The sequence below is a fragment of the Haliotis rubra genome, unplaced genomic scaffold (assembly GCF_003918875.1).
Source record: "Haliotis rubra isolate DU_JTF1 unplaced genomic scaffold, ASM391887v1 Scf158, whole genome shotgun sequence".
In the NCBI taxonomy this organism is placed as follows: domain Eukaryota; kingdom Metazoa; phylum Mollusca; class Gastropoda; order Lepetellida; family Haliotidae; genus Haliotis; species Haliotis rubra.
Genome location: NW_025765536.1, coordinates 168,028 through 187,674, shown reverse-complemented (window position 1 = coordinate 187,674; position 19,647 = coordinate 168,028). Strand labels below are relative to the sequence as shown.

General features: G+C 39.8%; 1 protein-coding gene across 2 annotated transcripts in view; it reads left to right on the top strand.

Annotated features, from left to right (window-relative positions):
* LOC124271149 (gelsolin-like protein 2) overlaps positions 1–17,955 on the top strand; it is a 36,054-nt gene extending 18,099 nt beyond the window's left edge. For both annotated transcript variants that reach the window (XM_046706218.1, XM_046706219.1), the window contains exons 2-14: positions 362–383; positions 596–676; positions 1,797–1,870; positions 2,562–2,636; positions 3,212–3,283; positions 3,502–3,629; positions 4,384–4,492; positions 5,012–5,122; positions 5,868–5,954; positions 9,352–9,434; positions 10,712–10,790; positions 12,896–12,991; positions 14,464–17,955. In XM_046706218.1, coding sequence (XP_046562174.1) covers positions 377–383; positions 596–676; positions 1,797–1,870; positions 2,562–2,636; positions 3,212–3,283; positions 3,502–3,629; positions 4,384–4,492; positions 5,012–5,122; positions 5,868–5,954; positions 9,352–9,434; positions 10,712–10,790; positions 12,896–12,991; positions 14,464–14,559 — 1,098 coding nt within the window. In that variant the 5' untranslated portion in view covers positions 362–376 and the 3' untranslated portion in view covers positions 14,560–17,955. The remainder of the gene's footprint in view (positions 1–361; positions 384–595; positions 677–1,796; positions 1,871–2,561; positions 2,637–3,211; positions 3,284–3,501; positions 3,630–4,383; positions 4,493–5,011; positions 5,123–5,867; positions 5,955–9,351; positions 9,435–10,711; positions 10,791–12,895; positions 12,992–14,463) is intronic.
* The last annotated feature ends 1,692 nt before the right edge of the window (positions 17,956–19,647 follow it).

Genomic DNA, 19,647 nt, shown 5'->3' with positions numbered 1-19,647 from the left:
GTCTTAGCGCTAAGATAGTCATAAATTAATTTTAATGTATGGCACTTACGACTACCTTAGCGCTAAGAGAGCTTCGAAAATCTAGGCCCTGATCTTCAGTAACCCATGCTTGTCGGAAGAGGCGACTAACGGGATCGGCAGGTCAGGCTCACTGGCTTGGTTGACACATGTCATCGGTTCCCAATTGCGCATATCAATGCTAATGCTGTTGATCACTGGATTGTGTGGTCCAGACTCGATTATTTACAGACCGCGGCCATATAGCTGGAATATTGCTGAGTGCGGCGTAAAACTCAACTCAACTCACTCACTCAGTCCTTTGAATTATTCTGTTGCATAATCGTGTATTTTTCCATTGCAGACATAAAGAATCACAATGTCAGGTAAGTCATGTAACAAGTTGTCTTACTGACGATTCTAAAACTGTGGTTAAAGCAATTGCTTGTTTCACAGAAAATCCAAGTTCAATTGCCTTCAGGGGTACACTGTGAGAACTCCATTTATGGCATCACTGACATCTCGCTTGAATATTGCTAAAAGGAGTGTAAAACCATACTCACTCACTCACTCACTCACTCACTCTCTCTATGTTTAGGTTTGATCAAAGCAAAGAAGTATGACTGGAAGGACTCCAACTTGGCTCTGTTTGGATCTGACCTTGAGAAGAACGTCAAGAGTAAGTAGTATTCAGACCACAGAAAGTTAGCTGAGTCAGTTTTATTCTTCTAAGGTTCAAGGCTTAAACCTGTGTATGAAATAAGCCAAAACCCCAGCCAGACATCAGGGCTGGTAACTTGAAAATGTTACCAGCCCAAAACAGATTTAACCAGCCCAGACACCAAGCAATTATGGTGAATGTACTCAGATGTATGGAGCATCTAAAATTTGTACCAGACCATTGGGCTGGCTAGCTGTAAATCTAGACCGTCCGTCAGAAATCTAGCTGTTGGACGGTTGGACGATCCTTATTTCATACACTGCTTAAACACAATGGTTCAAGACTGGAGACATGTAGAACACCACTGTTTTTCAAGGATTTTACTGATGTCACATCACCACTCATTGAATTTTCAATTATGATCAGTTTGGAGTAACAAATATCAGGACTGATAAAAAGAAGATATGGCCAGACCAATTGTATTTCTTGTTTTACGGATTTTTGTCCTCAGAAAACCTCAGAAAGGCAGGAGGGAAAAAAATAAAAAATAAAAATCACCAGTCAAAGTAGTATTCCTTTTCAATACTAAAAGTATTTTACATTTGGCAATTTATTAAGTGTATATGGGGCAAAAAACAATCAAAAATCTTTTTTGTAAGTTTACATTTTTGGCAAATAAAAACCTGAGGATTTTATTTTATGAGTGGGTAAAATGAATTTTTTTTTTCTTATTCTTGAAAAAATCAGACTGTCAGATCCATAAAACAGGGAATAAAATTGGTCTGGCCTAATTATTATTTGTAATATTTTGTTATCCCGAAACACATGTTTGTCGGTATCACCAAATGGTACATATATGACATTTGTCTTCAAGAAGCTGACATACCATGATATGACTAAAGTTCTGTTGGTGTTAAACCTAACTCACTTACACTTGTCTTCTTATGGTTCATAAGGGGCAGGGAGGTATCCCAGCGGTTAAAGTGTTCATTCATCATATTGACCGACTGGGTTTGATTCCCAACATGGGTTCACTGGGGTGTGACCATTTCTGATATCCCCTGTTGTGATAAGGCTGGAATATTGCTTAAAATGAAGTAGACCCCAACTCACTCAGCCCATATGGTTTGTGTTCCAGAGGAATCTGCTGAGACTGAGGCTGCCTGGCAAGGGTGTGGCAAGTCGGTAGGCCTGAAGATATGGAGGATTGTGGTAGGTTGTCATAACACAATGAAGCTGGTCACACTTGTATATATACCAAGTTACATGATTTTCCTGTTTATAAATATATGAAATATGTATCAGGGATAGAAATGAATATTTTCAAAGTGTTACAAGACTCTCATAAAAATATTTTATGGTCCTGTGGAATTTAGCTGCAGATGAAGGCGGTAAAAAGCAATTACTAGTATATATTTTATTAGTCCCCAAAGTCACATTCACCTATTTTAATATGATGAGATTGTAGTAACCCCCACCTTTGATGAAAAAAACATTAAGTGCTTGGGTTGAACACACCCATGTCTGATGTCTGCATGGTAAAGATACTGCATGGACGTGCAGGGACATTTAATGATGGGAGAGAGTGGCCAGAGCATGATTCATTCATTCTTTGAAACTGGACACCCTGAATTAAGTGCTGGCTGACCAGATCGTATGACCTTGTGTATATCTGGTAAGCCAACACATTTCCACTTGGCCAAGCTATCAGACATGTCTTGTTAGCCATTATTTATCATGTTCAACTAACCATAACGAATTATGATGGCATCTCCTCATGAATATTCTTGACTTAAGTAACAATTTGCAGGTTTTGAGTTACCTGTTTTAATATATTTCACATGTTGATTTGTCGTTCAAACAGCAAAAGTCCTGATTTTTGTGTCTCGTGTACTCTTTGTAGAAATTTCAAGTAAAGAGCTGGCCTCAGGCTGACTATGGCAAGTTTTATGATGGAGATTCATACATCATCTTGAACGTAAGTTCTACAATTTGTTCAGACTACATTACTTTGAATGTATCTCTTGAACCTCAGCTTACTTGTCATTAGCCAAGAAATTAATTGAGATTGATTTCAGTTTTAATCTTGTGCCAAAAGTAGTTGCATTTTGAATTGCATTTTGGTTAAAATATTGAGACCTGTTTTGTACACCAGTTTGTTTTTCCATAATTTTCAACCAGAAGGGTAAGTGATAATTGAACATTACTTTTGTTTTTGAAACTGATCACACAGTATGAACTGACTCAAATGATTTCAAGGAAGATTACTCATGGTCTCAACCTCTTGTTTCTTTGATCCTGACCTTGTTTCCTGGAATGTTGTATTTGAAGTGACAAAATTAGACTAACACTTAGTCTGTGAACATAAATAATTTTGACAGAAACCAACAATTCCTTTTAAATTGAAAAGGAGCCCCAGTGAGGAAATATAGACTTGTTTCATTTAGGTTATAGACTTGTAAAAACGGCTTGGCAGAGTCTGTAAACTGTAAATCAGATGTTTCAAAACAGTCAAGAATTGTAGATTAAAGGGAGACAACTCTTTCCACACAGACGTACAAGGAGGACGACTCTGAGGAGCTGCAGTATGATGTCCACTTCTGGATTGGACAACACAGCACTCAGGTACAGATGTAGCCAGTCAGAGCTGCTGGGTCTAGGTCACATACTTTGTTGGTTCACCACATGATGCATACAAGTCAGTTCTGTAAGTTTTATTACCTATTGTTGTGATGAGTACATTCGGAAGGACTTGTAATCTTTGTGGAATTACTTCTCCAATCTACAAAAGCTTGTATAAATGCCCCTAAACATGAAAATAAGTATAGTATAATGGTAAACAGGATGAGTACGGTACCGCTGCCTACAAGACTGTGGAGTTGGACACGTTCCTGAGCGATGCCCCAATCCAGCACAGGGAGGTTCAGGGCCATGAGTCAAGTCTCTTCAAGAGCTACTTCAAGACCATCACGTGAGTCTAGGAATCCATGGCTGTTTATGAAATGTAGTTATTAAAAATATTATGTGGTGTTGCAACAGGTTCTTACTAAGTCTACAAAACTTCAAGTTTACTTCCAAGTGTTTCACTCCTGCACCTGTCTGGGGCACCTGAGAGGATATTGAGTGATATCTGTGTACTGAGAGATCTCATTCAGTGAGTGATATCATGTACTGAGAGATGTCATTCACTGAGTGATGTCATTTGAGTGATGTCATGCAACTAGAGATGTCATTCACTGAGTGATGTTATGCACAAAAAGATGTCATTCACTGAGTGATGTCATGCACGTTGAGATGTCATTCACTGAGTGATGTCATGCACGTTGAGATGTCATTCACTGATTGATGTCATGCACCTTGATATGTCATTCACTGAGTGACGTCATGCTCAGATAGGCGTAATTCACTGAGTGATGTCATGCTCAGATAGGTGTCATTCACTGAGTGATGTCATGCTCAGATAGGTGTCATTCACTGAGTGATGTCATGCTCAGATAGGTGTCATTCACTGAGTGACGTCATGCTCAGATAGGTGTCATTCACTAAGTGATGTCATGCTCAGATAGGTGTCATTCACTAAGTGATGTCACATGCTGAAAGATGTCATGCTTTAAAAAGGTCATGTTTCGATACCAAGCTGGATAACGGTGATATGGTTTTGAGCACAGCAGGAAGGCAGGGTTACATGTACTGTCTGTCTAATGATGTTTCCCCATCCTGCTCAGTGTGATGCGTGGTGGCGCTGAGACAGGATTCCGCCATGTGAAACCGGAGGAATACACGCCACGTCTCCTCCATTTCTCAGGCACCAGGCGTAATGTGGAGGTCAGGGAGGTAGGTCTGACAGTACCTACCAAACAAGGATGTAACCAAGCAAATGTGATAAGGGAGATAACTGTATGATTACTTGTAGGCAAATATGATAAGGGAGATAACTCTGTTTACCTTTCAGGGAATTCAAATTCTGGATAGAAATGTGTTTCTTATGTAATAGTTTCCTCATCTCTGGTGGGAACGGTGGGGTAGCCTAGTGGTTAAAGCGTTGGCTTGTCACACCGAAGACCTGGGTTCGTTTCCCCACATGGGTACAATGTGTGTACATTTCTAGTGTCCCCTGCTGTGATATTGCTGGAATACTGCTAAAAGCAGCGTAAAACCAAACTCACTTGCTCGCTCATCTCTTGTGATAACAAAACAATGTGAAGTGTATATTGGGTAATGGCTTGTTTACAATGTTTTTGGAAATTATATTTTTTTATAAAATACCTTTGTCACTATGTTACTGATGCATTCTTCTTTATGTTGCTATGCAATTTAAGTATTTTACCAGTATTGTTATCTCATCTTATGCAGGTTCCCCTGTGCAAGTCAAGGGTAAATTCAGATGATGTGTTCATCCTTGATCTTGGAGCTAAGATCTTCCAATTCAATGGCAGTAAGAGCAGCAAGGATGAAAGATTTAAGGTAACAGTGCGGGCATCTCTACATAACATCTCTTCTCATCATTACAATTACATCATCATAGTTCGAGACCCCCCACACCCAAGACTCACCAGTACATGAGACCCCCCATGCCCTGAGACTCACCAGTTCATGAGACCCACCCACACCCTAGACTCACCAGTACATGAGACCCATCTGCACCCAAGACTCACCAGGACATGAGATCCACCCACACCTGAGACTCACCAGTACATGAGACCCACCCACACCCGAGACTCCCCAGTACATGAACACCCCCCACCCCCACCCCACCCCTGCCCAAGACTCACCAGTACATAAGACCCACCAACATTTGAAACTCACCAGAACGTGAGACCCATGTTTCCTGAGACTCACCAGTATATGAGACCCACCCACACCCAAGACTCGCCAGTACATGAGACTCACCCACACCCGAGACTCACCAGTACACGAGACCCACCCACACCCAAGACTCGCCAGTACACTAGACCCACCCACACCCAAGACTCGCCAGTACACGAGACCCACCCACACCCAAGACTCACCAGTACACTAGACCCACCAGTACACTAGACCCACCCACACCCAAGACTCACCAGTACACTAGACCCACCCACACCCAAGACTCGCCAGTACATGAGACCCACCCACACCCAAGACTCGCCAGTACATGAGACCCACCCACACCCAAGATTCACCACCTCATGAGACCCCAGCTTCATGAGATTCATGCTTCCTTCTTTAGGCAATGCAGTTCTGTCAGGAGCTGGAATCAGAGAGGAATGGCCGTGCTAAGGCTGAAGTCATCGAGGATGAGTCCACAGACCAGTCGGTGAGTCTTCATGATGTTTTAGACACCATATTTGTTAACACAATCACTATATAGTAAGTGGTATTCAGAGCTCCAGATAAGCTTTAGCTCATGTGGGTACTATACCAGAGCTCCAGATAAGCTTTAGCTCATGTGGGTACTATACCAGAGCTCCAGATAAGCTTTAGCTCACGTGGGTACTATACCAGAGCTCCAGATAAGCTTTAGCTCATGTGGGTACTATACCAGAGCTCCAGATAAGCTTTAGCTCACGTGGGTACTATACCAGAGCTCCAAATAAGCTTTAGCTCATGTGGGTACTATACCAGAGCTCCAGATAAGCTTTAGCTCACGTGGGTGCTACTATACCAGAGCTCCAGGGCTTTAGCTCATGTGGTACTATACCAGAGCTCCAGATAAGCTTTAGCTCACGTGGGTACTATACCAGAGCTCCAGATAAGCTTTAGCTCATGTGGGTACTATACCAGAGCTCCAGATAAGCTTTAGCTCATGTGGGTACTATACCAGAGCTCCAGATAAGCTTTAGCTCACGTGGGTACTATACCAGAGCTCCAGATAAGCTTTAGCTCACATGGGTACTATACCAGAGCTCCAGATAAGCTTTAGCTCATGTGGGTACTATACCAGAGCTCCAGATAAGCTTTAGCTCATGTGGGTACTATACCAGAGCTCCAGATAAGCTTTAGCTCATGTGGGTCTATACCAGAGCTCCAGCTCAAGATAAGCTTTAGCTCATGTGGGTACTATACCAGAGCTCCAGGTAAGCTTTAGCTCATGTGGGTACTATACCAGAGCACCAGATAAGCTTTAGCTCATGTGGGTACTATACCCAATGTATTTTTTTGGAGTAGGTATTATGAATGTTGAGTGGGTATTTCATTTTCCGTTACCCACTGCTTTCAAATATGTGCGTATTTCAATCATTTTTCTCACCTAAGTATTATGTCATTGAGTAAGTTTACTAAGCAGGTATGTCCTGCCTTATATCATATAATCAAAACCAACTTAAATATAATGGAAATGATTTCATAAAAACATCACTTATCCAATACTGACAGTACAACTTGATAGCAATTGATGTCTTTCTCATTACGCAAGCGATTTTTATAAATATATTAAGCGATTTTTATAAATATGTATCTAACATTTTTAATGAGTAATTGGTATGCAACAATTATTTTTCAATGCTTAATTGGAAATTTTCTATGCATATTTTATCCGGATACGTAGCTTATCTGGGCCTCTGGGTATTAGTCTTGCTCAAGACAAAACCTGTGGGTGGATTATCTGCTCCAAGCTGTACTAGCTTTAAATGTCATCTGTGACAGAATTGCTATAATTATGGCATATTCGGTTACTTCTTTTGACTATTTTAAACTAATGTTTAAAAAGCGATTAATTGATGGGCAAGCTCTGTTATCCTGGCTTCTAGATGCCGGAGTTTGTGTTTCTGCTTATTGAAGGGCCAAGTGGTGAATTTTCATTCAGTCTTAAAATATTATATATATATATAGGTTTTATTATCTCAATTTTCCCTACTACTGTGTAAGTTTGTGGCCCTGATATGACTGAACAAATACTCCTACCCTTGCACACTCAAAACCCTCAGGACATATTGATCATTCTTCTTCTACATTTATAGAATAATTGTTACCAAAACATTAGTGCCTTTAACATCATAAAATAATTTACTATTACCAAGTGATCTAAATATTAAAAATTCATAAAGTTTGTTATGCAATTATGGAAACAACTCCTTTTAATCTTTTTTTCACCTGCCGGCTCTCATGCTGGCCTTACAGAAAGAAACGGGGTGGTGGGGTAGCCTAATGGTTAAAGCGTTGGCTCGTCACGCCGAAGACCCGGGTTCGAATCCCCACATGGGTACAATGTGTGAAGCGCATTTCTGGTGTCCCCCGCCGTGGTGTTGCTGGAATATTGCTAAAAGCGGCGTAAAACCAAACTCAGTCAGTACAGAAAGAAACATCCTGATTAGAACAATTCAGACCTTTTCTGCCTGTATTATGTAGACAATAACTGGCTTTAGCATCCTACAGAGAGAAATGGAAATGTAGTGTAATGTTTGCTGTTTATTACTCTGTCTCACAGTCCCAGAATTACTTTTCCTTCCACCAGCCTGTTCTTCTTTGCTAAAACCCTAAATGATGCAAGTCTAGATTTCCTCAGGTTCTGAATCTTCAATCCGACTGGGTCTCCTTTTCAATTTAAAAAGGAATTATTTAATTCTGGTAACATTTTATATATTCCGAGACTAAACATTAGTCTAGCTGGTACTCAGAGATATGGAATGACATTAATGCTCCCCATCATAAAAGACTCGTGAAGATCAGGGGTAGAATAGGTCTTCAGCAACCCATTCTTGCCACAGAAGGCGACTAACGGGATTGGGTGGTCAGGCTTGCTGACTTGGTTGACACATGTCATCGGTTCCCAATTGCGCAGATCGATGCTCATGCTGTTGATCTCTGTATTGTCTGGTCCAGACTCGATTATTTACAGACCGCCACCATATACCTGGAATATTGCTGAGTGCCGCGTAAAACTAAACTCGCTCACTCCCAACATAATATTTCAGATGTGTAAATATTCATCACACAATGTCTGACGTATGGATTCTAGGTAAGATGGGGCGACATAGGTGAGGTGAGGTGAAATTTGGTTTAACGTCGTGCTTGAGAATATTTCGCTCATATGACGACGTGCATGCGTGTGTATGTGTATGTGCGGCTGCTTGTACTAGCTCAGACTAAAGCTGGTTTTATAGTGCTAGCCTACTGAGATACCATGCCACAGTAAAGCATGAATACCCCACTCAGAAACATTATACTGACTCCGAGCCGACCAGTCCTTGTTCCCATTAATGCCGAACGCCAGGCAGGGACCAACAAGTACCATATTTTAACGTCTTTTGGTATGACACGGTCGGGGATTGAACCCGCGACCTTCCGCTCTCCGGGCGGACGCTCTAACCACTACACCACGGAGGTGGTCAGGGGTGGTGGGGTAGCCTAGTGGTTATAGTGTTCACTCATCATGTAGAAGGCCAGGGTTCAATTCCCCACATGGGTACAACGTATGGAGCCCATTTCTGGTGTACCCTACCGTGATATTGCTGGAATATTGCTAAAAGCAGCATAAAACCCAGCTCACTCACTCTAGGTAAGGTGGGTGTGAAGCATTTCATGCTTGTTGCACAAGAATGGAGATGGGATTGGTTTGCCAGCGTCTTGGCGGAAGTGGTCACTGGACATCATGGGTTTGTCTGACAAGAGTTGATTAGTCAGCCATGTCATGCTTGAATATTGTTGGCTGTTGTTATTCATTCACTCATTGTTTGTGCTCATCCTAAGTGTATATATTTGTTGTTGTGACACAGCACGAGTTCTACAAGTCCCTGACTGGTGAGGATGATTCTGACGGACCATACACTGCAGCAGATCCTTCCAAGGAGCTTTATAGGTTCGTAGTAGACCAATACAGGTGGGCAGTTGTTCTTCAAACATTCATGAGTAGACTTACACAGGTTTGTAATGGACATTCACAGGTTTATAGACAATTACTGGGTCCCAGTAGACCTCCACAGGATCCACAGGTTCCGCACGCTTATATTTACAGGTTCCTGACGCTAATATTTACAGGTTCGTAACACTGTGACGTAAAACAACTCTCAGTTGTGTCCCTTTGCAGGACACTGTTTATCTAAATAGAGAAATGAACCAGCAGTTTGCAACTTTTCATGACATCTTTTCAGCAGAATTGGGTTCCAAGTAAACCTGTCATAAATCAGCATAGATGCCTTGCTGTTGTCATGGCAGACGCCACAAATCTGTGGTACTGGCAGATGCCTCGAATCAGTGGTACTGACAGACGCCATGAATCAGTGGTACCGGCAGAGACCAATCAGTGGTACTAGCAGATGCCACAAATCAGTAGTAATAATGGCAGACGCCACAAATCGTTGGTACTGACAGATGCCACGAATCAGTGGTACTGGCAGAGGCCACACATCAGTGGTACTCTCAAACGTCACAAATCAGTGGTACTGTCAGATGCCACAAATCAGATCAGTGGTACTGGCAGACGCCACAAATAAGTGTCACTGGCATTCTTCTTCCCAGGCATCGGCTTGATAGTTGGTCATTTACAACAAATTACCTCATTCATATAACCGCTGTTGTGTGTGGTCCAAATTTCACTATTTACACACTGTTACATACAACTGGACAAATGACTGCCATAAAATTTCCCACACGAGCACTGTCATTGTTGGTGCAAACTGCTAAGATATTGCTGGAAGAGGTGTCAAACTTCATGCCCCCCTTTCCTTCACTAAGTTACACTAGGGTCAACTTTATAGATTGACCATGCTTTACTGATAATGGCAAGGGACAGTAGGGTAGCCTAGATGTTAAGGTGTTTGCTCGTCATGCAGAAGACCTGGTTTCGATTCCCCACATGGGTACAATGTGTGAAGCCCATTTCTGGTGTCCCCCGGTGTGATATTGCTGGAATATTGCTTAAAGCTAAACTCACTCACTCACTGATAATGGCAAGGATTATATTGAATGAAAGATCCTTTTAATGAACATCCTATGATGACAAGAGAAGTATTAGCAGATACCGTTATGGTAATGAGCTGTACTAGTGTCATTTGATTTAAGCCCTGTATTAATATTATAGAGGGTGTGCCACACTGCCAATCTACATTGTCATGGTACCTACATTTCTGTTTACAGATTGTCTGATGCTAGTGGCACTATTCAGTTCAAACTGGAGAAGAAAGGAGACATCAGCAAGTCTGATCTGGACAGCAAGGTAAGCCGACAAGTCTTAATTTCAAAACACATTTCTACACCTGCAATCAGGTGCCACCCATTCTGTATTTTATATGTTCCAAACTTATGTTTTTCTCGTCTGTCTGTTGGAGAGAATGATAGCATTTTGAGAAGTGTCTAACAGCAGTTGGGTAGCTTACAGGTTAAAGTGTTTGTCAAAGTCATTCCAAAGACTCAGGTTCGATTCCCCACAATGGGTACAATGTGGCTCGCTCACACAATACAGTCAGCTCTCGTTAATCCGACAGTCATTAATCCGACAATCACGTTAATCCGACAAAAATTAGGGAACCATTTAAAACAGTGATAATTACTCTCGTTAATCCGACATTCTCGCATTCCGACTCCGACACACCAATCTAGCAACTGATTATTGTAAATACATTGTAAAAACATTCGTTAATCCGACAATCAACACAGCCGGTCGGATGATCCGACCGTATACAAACAATCACACGTGAGTGGTAATTAGCGTGTGCCTTACTGGCTACTTGACACTGACGTCGGTGAACATCACACTTGTTAATTAGGAACACAGGATAATTAATTGAGATGATTTAATGAAGAAATAACAGTAGAGCGAGCTGTATAAAATGTTTACAACCGACATGAGTTTTCATCACAAGATGTTTGTCACGAGTACACCACCTGCTAAGCGACCCCTTGTAGAAGTTACGCCCATTGATCAAGAGAGAAATCTCCTTTTGAAGAAAGACAAACCCCAGACAACACAACAAGAAGTCATCACTTTTGCTGAGCAGAAGTTTGATGTGAAGATTGGACGATCAACCGTATCTAACCTCCTGAAGCAGTCTGCTTAGTGGTTGAGCCTCTCTACGACTGATTCCAATGCTTCAAGCTATCTGAGGCCATCGTTGAACACTTTGCAAACATTTCTGACACACCACTTAGACGTGTTTGATGTTAATGACCATCAAAGACTTTTTCAAGTTATAAATTATATATGTTATGATACACACCTGATTGTACATTAGGCGTCCACATGTTATTATGGAATTAGTTGTATGGAAACTGTAACATATTCAACATCCAGGTCATAATGGCAGCTGATATGTGGTAAAAACAAACGTGAGTTTTGTGCCAATGTGGTCTTGAAATAGATATGAAACGGTTCGCTTATGTGATTATATATGTATGTTATGCCATCTACGAATGTTAATAAATGATAACAAGTATGTATTGTTAGTATTTTTTATTTCTGTGAATATTTTTACGTACGATGAAGATAACTAGATCTACCATTTGTGATATGCATGCAACAGTATGACGATCATGACATTTAGTAAACATTGATATTTTCACACAAATACATTAATCCGACATTTTCATTAATCCGACATTTCCGTTAATCCGACATATTTCTCTGCAACCACAAGTGTCGAATTAACGAGAGCTGACTGTACACATTTGACACATCTACTGAAAGGTTGTCACAAATAATTTTAGCTAGACTTGTACATTTAAACTTTGCTAACATGATGAAAAAAAATTAAGATTTTTAGAATCGCAGTGTCTCAGAATTTTCGAAACATATCGTGGTATATATTCATTAGTGTACCATATAATGGTAAACCAGTAGTATTACCACACCTCTGATACATACTTTTGTAACACTTTTCTTATTTTCATGCCATTTTTATAACTTTTCAATCTTACCTTATGTTGTGTTTGGGCACAGTGTTCAGATTTTGAATTGTCACTTCTATTTAGGCAGACAAATAAGAAATACAGCTTTGAATATATTTAATCAAACAGCCCATTGAACTACTTTTAAGTATAGGGTCCATGGTGTACTTTGTGTTGAAGGCGTTTGCTCATCACGCTGAAGACCCGGGTTTGATTCCCATCATGGGTACAATGTGTGAAGCCCATTTCTGGTGTCCCCCCCCTCCTGATATTGCTGGACTATTGCTAAGAGTGTTGTAAAACCCAACTCACTCACTCACCCTTCTAAGTATAACAAAGCTGTTGTACATATTCTAACACAGATGGACAAAAGAGAATTCATTCGTTTGGAAATTTGTTTGTAAACTCTGAGCACTACTAATGTTTCTTTATCATCAGGATGTGTTTATTCTGGACACGAAATCGGACCTGTTTGTGTGGATCGGTCAGGACACGTCCTGCAATGAGAAGAAGAAGGCTCTGGAGTTTGCTCATGTGAGTCAGTGTTTGGAGTTTCTTATACAGCAAAACCTGAAAGAGTTCAAAATATCTTGTATTACAGTGCTTGGACTAAGTTTTACCAGGGGTTCACAATAGTCCTGTTACTATTCACGCGTGTATTCAGTGAATCAAGTGGTATCTCTTCAAGAATTCAATTCGTTATTTGTGGTCAGTGGAACTAAATATTTACAAATATGTTTAAGCGAGTCTTTTTACTTGGAACTAGTTTTTTTATCTTAGTAAATATGCAACATGTAATATATCCAAGCCACGCAGTGTGATGATGGTTTTTATCGAGAAGCATGTACATGTACAATGTGAATGACCCCTCCTAAAATTTATGTACAAAGTAAGAGATCCACCCGTCATGTCCAAAATCAAAGACACTCCCTTCTTTCCCGTAATTTTTAAGCATGATGTTTTAATATTTTTATGTACAAAATTGCTGACACACCACCATTGAGGAGGGAACAACTATTGCGATAACGATAGTCTATTGTGACATACTATTGTGACAGCGATAGTCTATTGCGACCAACTATTGCAATAGTTTTTTCTCCTTGAATTGTCTCATTTGAAGTCATTTCCCAGAGGTCCAGATAAGCTGCGTATCTGGGTAAAATACGCATAGAAAATTTCCAATTACACATTGAAAAATATTTGTTGCGTACCAATTACGCATTTAAAATGTTAGATACGCAAAAAGTTTATAACAATTGCATACGGAATATATTTATAAAAATCGTAATGAAAAAGACATTGATTGCTATCAAGTTGTACTGTTAGTATAGGACAAGCGTTGTACTGTCAGTATAGGATGAGTGATTTTTTATGAAATCATTTCCATTATATTTAAGTTGGTTTTGATTAGGTATGACATAAGGCAGAACATACCTGCTTAGTAAACTTACTCAGTCACATAATACTTAGGTGAGTAAAATGACTGAAATACGCACATATTTGAAAGCAGTGGGTAACGGAAAATGAAATACCCACTCAACATTCATAATACCCACTCCAAAAAAATACAATGGGTACAGTACCTACATGAGTTTAATCTTATCTGGAGCTCTGATTTCCCATATGAATGTATAGTTTATATGAAATAAAAACAAGTTGAAGTAGTTTCTGTCTCTTTTAATAACTGACAAAAAACTTGAAACCTAGATCAAGTAAACAGTTAAAACATAAACTCAATAAAGCTGCAAGTCTGCACCCAAACATCCTGTACTTGCAGTTATCAACGGAAGACAATTACTAAACTATCGATAGTTACACATACTATTGATACATTGATAGTTTTTCGTTTCAACCATTGATTAATTGCTATTGGGGACCTAACAATTGCAATGCATCGATAGTTCAATGCATCGTTACAGCCCTAATATTTATGCATAAGTTTTTAACACTGAAAAATAGATTGTATACTCTTCTATTTGAGGCTTAGTATAACCTCTGTTTTCCAGAACTATCTCATGAAGACCGATCATCCTTTCATCTCCGTGACCGCCATCGCTGAACGTCAGAGATCGGCTTCTTTCAACACCGCAATCGCTGCCTAATGTGATAGGCCGACATGTCGTGAACTTCCTGTCACATGACTTGATGTTGCACATTAGCCACATGACCATAGACATTCTTCCACAAGTGCTGTCTGTTTTGATATACACTGTCCAGACAGCAGTTCTTTCTTATAGGACAATATACTTAAGAAATACTGTGCAGTTGATCCTGAAAGTGAGAGATCATTCGAAAATAATGAACAAATTGCCAACAGAACGAATTTAGCATAAATAAATGCTTTCCTCTGATTGGTTTATGCCACTGGTTGTATGTACATACCAAGGTTTTGATTCCTACAGTTAAGTATTTGTAATATAAATATTTCAGTGATATTTGGCTAAGGGCTAAGACTGTTTTCAGGATCTATTACATTATGCAGTGTTATGTAATTTCTTGAAAGAAATTCCAAATTTATAGTACATTTATTTACACCCACAAGTCCAGTAACAGAACAAGAGTTATGTCCCTTGGCTGTAATCATCAGCCCTGGTTTAGCAGCTACATACTTCTGCCATTGATGGTGGGACTGAAATGGTGTCTGTTTTGCTTGCATTAATATGACACACCTTGAAATATTTGAAACCAAATAAACAGCCTTATAATCACTCATATGGTCAAATTTCTGCACTGGCGTTCCTTAAGTATATTCAAGTGGAGTTTTTTATTGTTTCCTTTTTCCCCACAACGTAGGATTTCAGTTATGTTGATATGTTTACCAAAATCTTTTTTATATACTGAACAACATTAGAAACGCACCACCATATAATGCATTTTGTATTATACCCTGTCAGACTGAAATGTACCCATGATATCTGAGCATCGTCTGTACATTGTAGTGTGGTGCATTTCTAATGGTGTTCAGTATATATTGATATGTAGAATCTACAGGTATTTCTTTCCATCTTTGTCTATCATTATCATGTTTTCGAGATAGTAGAATTATCATGTGATCGGGTTTGTGTATTGTGTTCCTAAGTAAACAAGATGAGCAATCAATTTGTAATTTCAACAAAGACTGAAAAGGTTGGAAATGTCACATATCATTGGAAATCAAAAGTAATTCAATTTTATATCAGTCTTGAGATCACTGGGAAGAATAATGGTAAAGGTGTTCACTTAACTTTCAGGGTGCAACAAGTTTTTTCATTTGGTTATTGAGCAGAAAGCTAAGTTAAGAAGCCCTAGTTTCATATGTATTCAAAGCGCGATAGTTGTCTTGTTAAATAGGATCATCTTAATGTGCAGAGAACTAATACTAAAACTAGATGTTTCACCAGTCACTACCATAACACTTTGATTCCCCATAAGGAGAAATCCTTCACTTTATAGTTTTACAATGAACCACATGCTGATTAGAAACATAAAATTCAAATTATTGTAATGTAAGTAATTTGTCGGAAGTTTGGCCTGGGTTATTTGAAATGAGCTGTCACTTGTCCATGAACAAAACTTCCAGAGCCAAAGGGGTGGTGGGGTAGCCTAGTGGTTAAAGCGTTGGCTCGTCACGCGGAAGACCCGGGTTCGATTCCCCACATGGTCACAATGTGTGTGAAGCCCATTTCTGGTGTCCCCTGTCGTGGTATTGCTGGAATATTGCTAAAAGCGGCGTAAAACTAAACTCAGTCAGTCAGTCAGTCAGTCCAGAGCCAAAATATAAAATTGTCTGGCTACTGTAAGAACACAAGAATTTGTGGCACCCACCATGATATTTCCACACGACTGATAATATCTGAAGTCACACTAGTCGCTGTTGATGTTTTCCCTTTAGCTGACCACCAACCTTCCTTCAAGCACAGGGTACTGTTTGTCGATAAGCATTAAAACCATTCCCTTCATTTGGCCTAAACTGGCCAACATTACGTATGCCATGACAGTATTTTATATTAATTTCCAAGATAAACATTTCCAACCCCTTTACCATTTTAGGAAGGAAAATTAAAGAATATTGAAGAAATTGTAATTTTGAATCTATTTGATTTAAATTAATAACATTGAATTGTTAGCATATTTAATTAACTGCTAGTGAGTGCAGATTGTTGAACATTTACTTGACACTTTTTCAGGTAAGCCATTTTGTGCCTTCTTTTCCAAATTGCACTTTTTTGCAAAATGATTATTCAAGTTGTCTGTTATTGGTTTATTGTTATGTTCAATTTGATTTGTTTGGTGTATATTCTGAATAAAACATTATTCTAGTCCAACCAAGTAAGCTCAAAGTTTGCACCATTCCATGCTTCGGTAAATACCAGTAAAAGAGTAATATGTATGACAGCTTTACCAAACTATTAGGATGTTGCCCGCATAGAAATCTGAATTATTGATGGTGTTTTGAATATGAATTTTTTCATTCTTTTGTAATTGCGCAAGCTTTTGTGTCACATGCAATGCCATACATTGTTACAATAGTGTCAATCAAAATGAAGACTTTATCAATATTTATTTCTGCCTCTTGCAGGCCATACACATCTGAGGGTAAACAGAAATAAATATGGAAATATTGGAAATTGAAAACCCAAACAAAGGAATGCTATAGACGTTAAGAATGTGTTTTTTTGTTGGACTTTAATGAATATTTAGTCCGGAGATTGTATTTGTGTGCTATTGTAGACATTTTGTTTGAATAACATTTCACCTTCATTGGTACAATATTGTCTCAGATTTTACAGATTTGATTTATGTCTTGACATTTACACTTGATAGAATAAATGCCAAGATGCCTTTCTGGTTTTTTATTTAGAAAATACATGTTATTGAATCAGTTCGAAATTGAACTGTATGTTTGAATTGCACAGTTTGCGTTCGTGCGGGAGAGGTGCTAGGCCAGGAGAATAAGAGTTTGACCCTGAACAAATTGCAACAGAAATAAATCCAACTGTTTGGTTCTCAGACAACATCAGTGAATGACATACTAAAAGTCTTAGTAAATCCAAGGGGAATTATTTTAATTTGACATCTCTTTGAATCAATATGGTAAAAAAATTGCTTTTAACCCTTAAGTATTTTTTTGCTGTCAAAATTAAAAATATCATATTTATTCCATGTTAAAGATAAAATTATAGCAAAGTCAATAATTATCCTAAATTTTGATAATGTTCCCCACCTCGGATTTCTTAAGACATTTAGTATGTGATGTATAAGGTATGCCTGAATTAGAAACAAAACATTTAGTTTCTGTTGCAATTTGTTTTGGGTTCCCCCTTTTGGGGATCTACATCTCCTGGCCTATGCCTTCCTTGAGACATGGGATCAGGCCTTGATTTGATGGACAAAAACACATGTACAGCTTGGGACTGAAACACAAAGGGTATTTATGGTAAAGTACATGTTTGTACTGACAGAAACCCAGACACAGACTACATTGTATTTCCTGCAAATAAAACTACTGGTAAAATATTGACAATATTCTTTTTGTTCTATCACGAACAGAATGAGTGAGTGGTGTGTTTGGCTGTGGTCAGGCGTGTCCACTTGTATCGGTCAGTCTGTGGAAACAATATATCGGCACCAGGCAACCCAGTGACTGAAAACATGAACACTATCATGGCTCTCAGATCATAAAAAAAATAATAATTGGCCACTTATGTAGCGCTGAACTGGCTGTAGGGACATGCTCTAAGTGCATATGGAAATTATGCCTCTGAGGCGCTAGGTTAATAGTCACATGACTTATACCACCGGGTACCCATTTTCTGCTGTGTGAACACAGACAGTTTTGAACAAACTCACTTGCCTAAGGTTTGACCCTATAATATGCTTCGTTGTGGGGCAGAACAGAACTCTGCAGAAGGGTCCCCCATCCATGGACTCTCCTGACCAACGTTGCTTAACTTCACCTGATTTGTGACCTCCTCTATGCACAAGACCACACACCAACAGATGGAATGACATGGCACCAGTTAACAAAGTCAGTGAGCCTCTCCAAGCCAATACAGTATTAGCGGTCTTTCACGAGACCATTGGGTGCCGAGGACATGTGGTTCTGGTACTAACTCTGAGGATTTGAATGTCGAGACAGTTTTTGACATGTTTTACCCATCACGATCCCTGGCCCAACACATTGATGTTCATGTGCCACGAAGCACTGTTGGGGCGGTGGGGTAGCCTAGTGGTTAAAGCGTTCGCTCGTCACGCCGAACAATCGGGTTCGATTCCCCACATGGGTACAATGTGTGAAGCCCATTTCTGGTGTTCCCTGCCGTGATATTGCTGGAATATTGCTAAAATGGGCGTAAACCTCACTCACTCACTCACTCACTCACACTCACTCACTCACTCACTGTGCCAACAATGTATTAAGTTTTAATGTTAAAGTATCAGTCATTTCGTGTTGGCCATAACCTGTGAAGATCCATGTTAGAATTGATCTTCAGTAACCCATGCTTGTCGGAAGAGGCGACTAACAGGATCGGGTGGTCAGGCTCGATGGCTTGGTTGATACATGTCATCGGTTCCCAATTGCGCAGATCGATGCTCATGCTGTTGATCTCTGGATTGTCTGGTCCAGACTCGATTATCTACAGATCGCCGTCATATAGCTGGAATATTGCTGAGGGCGGTGTAAAACTAAACTCACTCGCTCACTCACCACTCGTCTTGGCCATAAACTTCAAGATGTTTTCTTGTCATTGATAGTTTCACAGCAGAGTTGTTTTGCTGTGATCAGTATTCCAGCTTGTGTCAACTAATTGTGAAATCAAAGCCCAAAGTATTAATGTACATTTTTACCACAAGTTTTTGCATGGTCCTGAATGCTTGATCCTCTCAATATATGTTAGCACAGATGACCCTTATATCTGAATCAGTCTGTGCTCATATTCCCACACAAGCTGACAGGCGGTGATATAACTCAGTCCCTGGCAGTTAAGGAAGGTGTATTCCTTACGAAAACCAGCCCGTGAAGATCCGGGTTAGAATCGGTCTTCAGTAACCCATGCTTGTCGTAAGAGGTCACGATAACGGGATCGGGTGGTCAGGCTCGCAGACTTGGTTGACACATGTTATCGTATCCCAACTGCGTAGATCGATGCTCATGTTGTTGATCACTGTATTGGCTGGTCCAGACTCAATTATTTACAGACCGCAGTATT